Source organism: Mya arenaria, chromosome 13 (genome assembly GCF_026914265.1).
Source record: "Mya arenaria isolate MELC-2E11 chromosome 13, ASM2691426v1".
Taxonomy (NCBI): domain Eukaryota; kingdom Metazoa; phylum Mollusca; class Bivalvia; order Myida; family Myidae; genus Mya; species Mya arenaria.
In genome coordinates this window covers 13,579,643-13,588,288 of record NC_069134.1, presented here as the reverse complement: position 1 = coordinate 13,588,288, position 8,646 = coordinate 13,579,643, and the positions used below count along the sequence as shown (strand labels likewise).

Genomic DNA, 8,646 nt, shown 5'->3' with positions numbered 1-8,646 from the left:
CGTTATATTATCTTAGAGCTCAACGTGTATGGAATAAGTCCTGTATCAAAGAAAAGAAATGGTTCAAAAATTATCCTTAGAAGTTCTCGTTACCGTTCTGGGATGCATAAATGTAGTGACATCCAGCCATTTTCGTGGTGGTTCAATCTTCTGGAAACCTACTGGTAACGGTTACGAGGTATGTGGAAATCGTTCAATCTTACACACCTGACTCTGGCTGTGATGTGAGTCAAAAGGGCTGTTTAGTCGAAGGTATATGTTTATGTATGGATTTGTGTAAAATTGATAACTGGAACCAGCTCGTTACTAAAAACACTAATATTTAATTTGGGCATATTTTGAAGAAGTAAACGTCAAGATAATTCAATCTTATTTATTCATATTTTGTTTATTTATTCTGTACACCTGTTGATAAAATGTTTCTGCTATCCTTGAAAACAGTGTTCATTTTTTAGTTACTAAACGTATTGGAGAACTAATGGTTTGTTTTTGTTGAACGATGACTTATATGAAACCTATACATTTCTACTCACAATATAAGATCAAAATATGTAAACGTTTCGATAAAACAACGTTATTTGAGGGACTATTAAAGAAAGGACGTATTCGCCTTTATTTCCACTAGTGCGTGAACGTCTCTTGAGGCATACACTCAGACTCTGCAACTATCAGTGGCATCATAACGCCTCCAAGTATCTTAAGAAACGGATGTTACTTGATTCTTTTAACCTAGTAATAGCCTGTTTCCGGTTCCGTTAACACTGCTGTTAAATGTTGCCAAACATTTAGATATTATATCGTTACTCCCAAAACAAAAAAAAAGTTGAGAACACACCTCATGGCATCCACAGGCATCAATTATACTAAGTAAGGGTGAAAGGCCGAAAACTGTCCATTATGTCAGAGAAAGAACATTCCGAGGCACGCAGTGTTTTTTTCGGCGTTTCATTTACTTTAAACATGTAAACAACGATGTACAAATCATGATTTTCGCGCTAATGTTAACTTATTGTTACCTGTCACACCAATTAAAAAGATTCTTATCATGCAAATTTAAGGCAGAGTAAAATAAGTTGGCGCTCATTTACGTGTAAATATAAATTCTATTTTTTTAAACTAAAAACATTTAGAATTTAACCTTTATTTACAGCCAACGAATTGCCAGATACGCAATCATTATGTACAAGGCTTAATCATTAAGAATTTAAACTTTCCCGGGTGTTTAAAGGTCCATCTAATAATACTCATCCGATATACACTCCCTGTGTCAGATTTTGCGTTGATAATGTGTCAGCCAATGAGGCTGTATTCTAAGTCAGTTAGATGATCTGAATTAAACCTTATGATTAAGCATGTGCGAAGTGAAAGTATCGAGTATTTAAATTCATTTCATCTTGCAATTACTTAAAATTCAACTTCTACGGATGTATAAAAAGTGCAAACTGTGATTTAAGTGTGCATTATTAACTTAATACGGAAATGTTTTAAGTTTAATAACTTTTTTGTTTTCAACTCCTTAAGGGACATACAACTTATAAACATTTCCTTTCTCTTAAAGGCTGTGCAAACCTCAGTCATATCTTCATTTGGCATTGAGTTGTTACAGCCAAAAAATTGGAATCAACATTTTATAATTATCTGTTAAATCTTATAAATGAATGGTTTTAAAGTGTGTGTTTTCTTCAAATAAGTGCATATTTTAACATACAGGACAGAAAAGAACAGAAGTTTTTTCGACTTATGCAACAAAGCATTTCGTCAAACAAATATATACAAGTAAACACAATTTTCATGCATGAGATCATAGTTACAAGGTAGGCAATATCAATAACAATTCAAGAATAGCTTAAGAAATATGGAGAATGTTCATGTATAACAGTATTGTGAATAATAATATATATAAAAAGCTGTTCATCAAATATAGTTAATAAGATACATTATGGAAATGGAGATGGTTAATGGTTACAACAGTAATTATACGATTACAACTTAAACAATATCATTGATTAATAGGTTTCTTCTATTAATTGCCTGTACCAAAAATCTACATAAATATTTGGTGTAAATATAAGTAAAAGATTGCGTGATTGATGATCGGAGATATGAACGCAGCTTGGCTGTTTTAAAGTACTCGTGTGGTTCTTCACACTTTAACTACCCTAACTACTTTCATGCCACAAAAATGACATCAGTTCGGAATTCATTTCTTCAATGACCAGTATTTTATATCAATCTACTTAATTGTAACGTGACATCTTAATCTTATCAGTGATTTTGTTTATGCAACTTACACACTGTAAGCTAGAACTAAACGACACAAAATCTGTACAAAATTAATATTAGCTCCATTAGAATACAAGACTGTTTTCATTGGCTGTGACCAAAACGGAAAAGAAAATATTAGAAATTACAACAGATTAGATTACAATTAGATTTTAAGTATTAATTCAAATGAAAGAAATATTGCAACAACAAATATCAGTTAATGTTTAATTATTGTTTTAAATAATTATTACTTTTTAGATGATATTTTTCAAAAGGGGCAACAATTTTCAACAGTTAAACAAAATTAAATGGGCACAATATAGGTTGATGTAAAAACAATGGTCCAATCAATGCATTTTATTATTTAACTCATTTTACTTTAATGATAAAAAAATACACACAAAAAACAAACAAACACATATTTGATTTGCATTAAACTGTTATGTCCCTATAAATACTGTGCTTACAGAAGAAAACGCATTTAATGTGACAGAAAAAAGACAAATGACAGTGGATTACACAGTGGTAACTCGTCAAAGTATAATGTCAGTTTGCAGTACTATTGAAATACATTTCACATTATGAACACTGAACGCTATTTGGTCAAGTTTGGCAAAACCATAGATGGTAAATATCACTCAGTGCTCGTGCGATGAAACTTATTTAACACCTTACACTAAATCAAGCGATTTCACTGTTTCGGTACACTGACGGTAAAATGTATTGCTTTCACTAAAAAACATGATATATCTTAGGAGATGTATTGTTTAGCGATAACAGTTTGTAATAACGATAGTTATTAGTTATACTGTATTTGCATGTTTTTCAGGTCGAATTCAGCGCTAAGCTAGGATATGAATATGGATGGAATTCGTGTAGTTCAAGTAACCTTAACGTGTACCAAACCTCAACGGACGTGGCCTGGAAATGCGTTTCTGGATGTCCAGTGAACGGGACGGTGGTTAACGCAAACAGGCCAGGATTTACGTGCACTGGGTTTGATATTGCGCAAGATTGGGAAAGAACTGAAAGCACATTCAGTTACGTCTTTCCTGGTGCAGGAACTTACGTCATTGAGTAATATATCTTTATTATAAAAGAATGTTAACTCTTTGTCGTACTTGTAAAACTAAACTTGAATAATGTTTTTTTAACTTATAGTCATACATTGTATGTTTAATGTACCTCAGTAAACCTTATGGTTCTACAACAAAACCTATTATTAGTAAAAGTAATAGTAATAGTAATTAAAACCTAGCGCTTAAGTTATTCAATCATTGAAAACGAAACAATTAAGTATTCCATAACATAAGCTTCCAAGAAACGGTTTCTTACCATTATTGAACATTAATTACTGCCTTTACACGTAAAACGTGATGACGATCTTTCTTTTTCCAGATATATTTAAACTTTAAGATTTAAAAAATCACTTTCTTTAAAAAAAGTATGCAAAACAACACGACTATAAATACAATAAAAATGTAGTTCTTAAAGAGTGAATAACTGTGATTTAGTTACAAATATGTTAATAATCAACAGTTGTGTAAAGTATCGAAAGTGTTTTTATTTCTTTAATGTTATTTTAAAACAGCATTTAAATTGTCCCTCCTTCACGTGATAACTTTGTCTACAGTATGGTGATGTTTTGTCTGGTTCATCGGAATAATTTGATATGCCTTAGTTACTTAAGAAAGCAAGAAAACCTCTTATATTAAGTTGACGCTACAAGACTTTTAAAGTGTTGCATGTAACCCTTTTTAATTAATAGTTAATAAACCCTATCAAACTGGGTTTCTTTAAATTGGATTATTTTTTTGTTCTTACGAATGGCTTCTGTTCAAGAAATTATAACAAAATACGTGTTTCATCAGGTATACAGATGGAGCATGGATTAACGCACTAGGAAGTGGAAACTGGAGATTAACAACCACTGTAAATTTGCATTCACGTTCAGACACTCACGCCCCAAACTTCAGTCCCGTTGTGCCAGCCAAACCCGTATACAAGTAGGTGTTCTTTTAATAAAGTGTATGTTTCCTTATATAAATGCAAGCTAGGGAAAGTACAAATACTTTCCCATTTGATAGAAACATTTCAACTTAATTGTTTTACCTTTTGTTGCAATCCACCATTTATAGACGCTTTAAAGCATCCAATTTGCCAACATAAAGATGTCCTGGCAATATCTTTGAAAGGGTTAACGGAATTGAATAATATTCACATTTTTCACATTGTATGTAAAGATCACGTTCTACGTAGGTAACAAGTTTTTTTTACTTTAGTTCATGAATGAGTGGCAAATTTAAACGAGTTTTAGTATACTTTCCTTTCATTATAAAACACAGTTAGATTTTGACTTGGGTCACAAACTACTGATTTTTGACAGAGCTAGGGCCACTTTCAACTTAAAAATTGCCGCAATTTGGTGTCCTGGCGATAATTTACATATCCATTTCTGCAGTGTTATATACGGATGTAAGGAGACGTTCCGGTTACCGGTGTCTGATGCAGATGGTGACCACGTGACGTGCAGATGGGCAACGGGTTCTGAGTGTGCTAGTGTTTGTCACTCTGCAGGAAAGGCACCAGTAGCAACCCTTCAAACGGTATACTGTTAGCGGTGTAAACTTCTCGCTTCCGAAATTATTTGGAAAGTATTTTGTCAATTTGATTAATATGATATATACCATTGTTTGTAAAGAAAGCACAACTGTTGAATATTAACATTCATGCGCCAAAAACATATGGCCAAAATATTGTCATTATTGAACCATGGTCACACATATTAAACATTTTCTTGTGCAATTGAACTAAGGATTTAGTGTGCATTATTTGCTTTTTTAGAATTGTGACTTAACAATAGATGCTACCCAAAACAAATCTGGCGTCTACGCCTTGGCAATTACGATTGAGGACAAACCTACATCAACAATAACTATCGGAAGCACACCGTATGCACCTTCGAGGGTCATATCATCGGTGCCTCTACAGGTTAGATATTCAAACGTATGCAATATCAAAGGTCATATCCTCGGTGTTTCTCCATTCTTGCTGTAAAGCGCTAGATAGGGTATTCAATCATATACACAATCGAAGATTATATACTTAGAGTATATACATGTTTGCTATAAGACGTTTGATAGGGTATCCAAACTGTGTATAAGAAAATATAAGCGTTTGAATTAAAAGGCGCCTTTGGAAAAGACACATATACGTATCAGCTATCGTGTCTTTCTCGGCATTATCAAGATGTGGTCTAAACAACAATAACATATTGATGCTTATGATTTTGTTTTACAGTTTGTATTGTTGACACCCGACCTTCCTACCAGGTCTTGCTCTGATAAGCCCATTTTTCTGGATCCAACTCCATCACAAAATGACGTTCTTGTGTACAGACAAGGGGACATTGTTTATTTGAGCTTCTATGCAACATCAAGGGCGACAACGTAAGAATTTCAACACACTCAGTGTGTAACATGTTGTTTTTTTTCGATATGAAAATAAGTTATAACATACAATACATATGTTTGACACGTATAGACATATACAATATTTAATTTTGTGTTTAATAGTCGGGAAGTCTCTGAATGAATTATAAACATAAAATTAATGTAAATCAAGCTACCCCACTTGATAGTATTCTAGGACAATGGGCTGTATTACATTAACATTTTATAAAGTATAATTGTTTTAATTACGTTTACAGCATCAGATCATTCACACTTCTTGATCCACCAATCAATATTAGACAGTCAGCCCTCCGCAACGACGACAGGTTCCGGCCTGCAGTCTATGCGATAGACATCACGTGGTCACCAGTGGCTGCTGACAGGGGCTCTAAAACTATCTGTGTGGAGGCGACAGACAATTATACGTAAGAATGAACTCAATAATAATTTTTTAACGTATCCCTGTTGTATCAGTATACGTTACACATTTTCATTCAGTTTTACAACCCTGATTTTGGTATGAATGCAAAGTCCCTTGAACCCATTCTATAACCTCCTATCCTATAGAAAACAAAAAAATCAATACTTTTCAATGGTATTATTTTGGATGTCTCAGTGAAGCTATTTGATAAACCGATAAAATTCAAAGAACGGGAAAGGTGATACACCTAACCAAATATTCCTAATATGATACCCTTATATATACTCATTGTTGACTAATAAAAGCATTTTAATCATCTTTTTACAAGCTAAATGCTTATCTTACTTAATTCACTAAACTAACTACATGTTGTCTTTGTTAAAAACACTAGCTCCTTAAGGAGATCTCATCAATGATCACTGTTTCTAACTATCGTCAACATGATGAGCAAACGTCGGAATAAATTCATCTCATATATTCGTATAAGATATCAATATACATCAAAATCATGCATAGACAATATAAATTTGGATACAACAGTAAAACTTGACACTAGGTGGGACGAGCTTTAGCTAAGATTATCAAAAAAATGTCCCTTTATGTGTAAATATTGTTTTTGTTATATATAAATATGATATATAAAATTTATATCAAATGCTAAACATTTAATATTTCTGTACTGAAACCAGTACAGATGAAGCCAGAAAAAAGTCACTAAACACTTGCAACTTAAGCACTTCGTATTGATGAAAATAAATATATAGCAATAGTAAACCCTTTAGCTGGCAAAATATCCCTTCTCCCTAAACCGTCAATTAAAACATATGTTTATTTAAATAGTTTATATAATTTAAAAAATATCATTCTTAATGCCAACAGCCAACATTCGCAATGCTAAATATTCTCAGGAAAATATATTTGAATGGCTCCGTTGTTTCGCATCTTGCTCCTATGTGTTTCTCACAAAATAGAAATTAAAAGTGTCACCTAATTATTAGTGAACTTTCTTAGTAAAACTAGAATCACTAGATATTAAAGTGGCGAACAAAAGTTCCTCTAACACACAATTAATGATGCATTTAAAAAACAAAAGAAGGATATTTCACTGTTTAAAAATAGCATGTATGTAAGAACTGAAATAATTCACAATACATGTCCCCTTTTTTATTGCATATTTTGAATTATCATGATAAAACATGTTTTCCTCATTTCAAATACATACAAAAAACGTATTTTCAATACGACTTACCCTCTGCAAGAGGATTAAAACCATACTTTGTCTGGTCACTTCAGTGAACACGGAATTCTGTTTACTGCCCGTAACGACCTTAAATTTTACAATCACTTGTATCGATGTGAGCGTATCGGCTTCTTTTACATTCATATGCGCACGAAATACACCAATCGTGCATATAAAACGCCACCTGGCGGTTATTCCATTACAAGGGAAATAATTTTCTTCTAATTCGTTTCACTCAAACACAGAAAATAATATTCCCTACTTAATTAGTAATGTTAGTCTGTATCATGATTTTATGTAATACAAAGGACTGATTGTCGGCTGCATTGATTAGGGCAATTTCTCAGTACGAACCTGATAGTTATGTTAACGGAAAATAAAAAGAGTCTTATTTTTCAGGATGAGTACCCAGCATTGTGTGACACTTGTTGTCTGGGGTAAGTACTGTACGTTTTTTTACGGTGATCATCTCGCTGTCTCTAATGAATGTTCTGAAAATTATTTTAATGCAATAACTTAAGTGTATCGTCATGTGAGATCGGTTTCTTCGGCCATGCTATAAGAATACATGTTAATTATTGCATCGGTTTCAAATATTTTGGTTTGTGTTACCCTACTTACTACACAATAGAGTAATTGATTTCCTAGTTCTTTCGGATCACTTAATATATAAGTCAGTCAATCTGGAAAAACTACACGTTCTGCTTATAACGTTCGTTCTATTGTTTACCTACCGCGCAACACTTCCAATAAAATCGCCCAATGATTACCAGAATATTGTTTCGATACTCTGAATCTTCTGTGTTAGAAATGAATCCTATGCTTCAGAATGCATTTTTTTCTGTTATGAGAAAAGCAATGCTATGTTGGTGTTCAATTTTTTATATGAGTGTGCATTCCGGTACATACATATATATTTATATTTATGCAAAAAGCTACAGAAACAAGCTCAGTAGCAAAAAGTTTAAACATGAACCCGGTTTAGTGGCACTGGGCAAACGTCAAAGACATAGAACACAAAATCACATACAAGAAACATAGAAGAACAGCACAAAACTCCACAAAAAGCACAGTGCATACATATACTTTATATTAAAAATAGGTATGTTTATCAAGAATTGTTAGGTACCGTCTTGGAACGGTCAGTAAAATGTGAATTTACTGGGGGGTTTAAACCAGTTTATGTGCACAAACCTCACTCTTATCCAAACAATCCTTAATTAAGATAAAACGCATGTTTTGTCCGTTTCCCCATACCTGGTGCATAC

The 8,646-nt window shown here is 32.9% G+C and overlaps 1 protein-coding gene across 1 annotated transcript in view; it reads left to right on the top strand.

Annotated features, from left to right (window-relative positions):
- Positions 1–8,646, top strand: part of LOC128214492 (integrin beta-like protein C) — a 32,533-nt gene continuing 23,887 nt past the window's right edge. The window contains exons 1-8 of the mRNA XM_052920987.1: positions 1–178; positions 3,095–3,342; positions 4,137–4,271; positions 4,727–4,871; positions 5,110–5,256; positions 5,566–5,714; positions 5,975–6,142; positions 7,778–7,815. Coding sequence (XP_052776947.1) covers positions 59–178; positions 3,095–3,342; positions 4,137–4,271; positions 4,727–4,871; positions 5,110–5,256; positions 5,566–5,714; positions 5,975–6,142; positions 7,778–7,815 — 1,150 coding nt within the window. The 5' untranslated portion in view covers positions 1–58. The remainder of the gene's footprint in view (positions 179–3,094; positions 3,343–4,136; positions 4,272–4,726; positions 4,872–5,109; positions 5,257–5,565; positions 5,715–5,974; positions 6,143–7,777; positions 7,816–8,646) is intronic.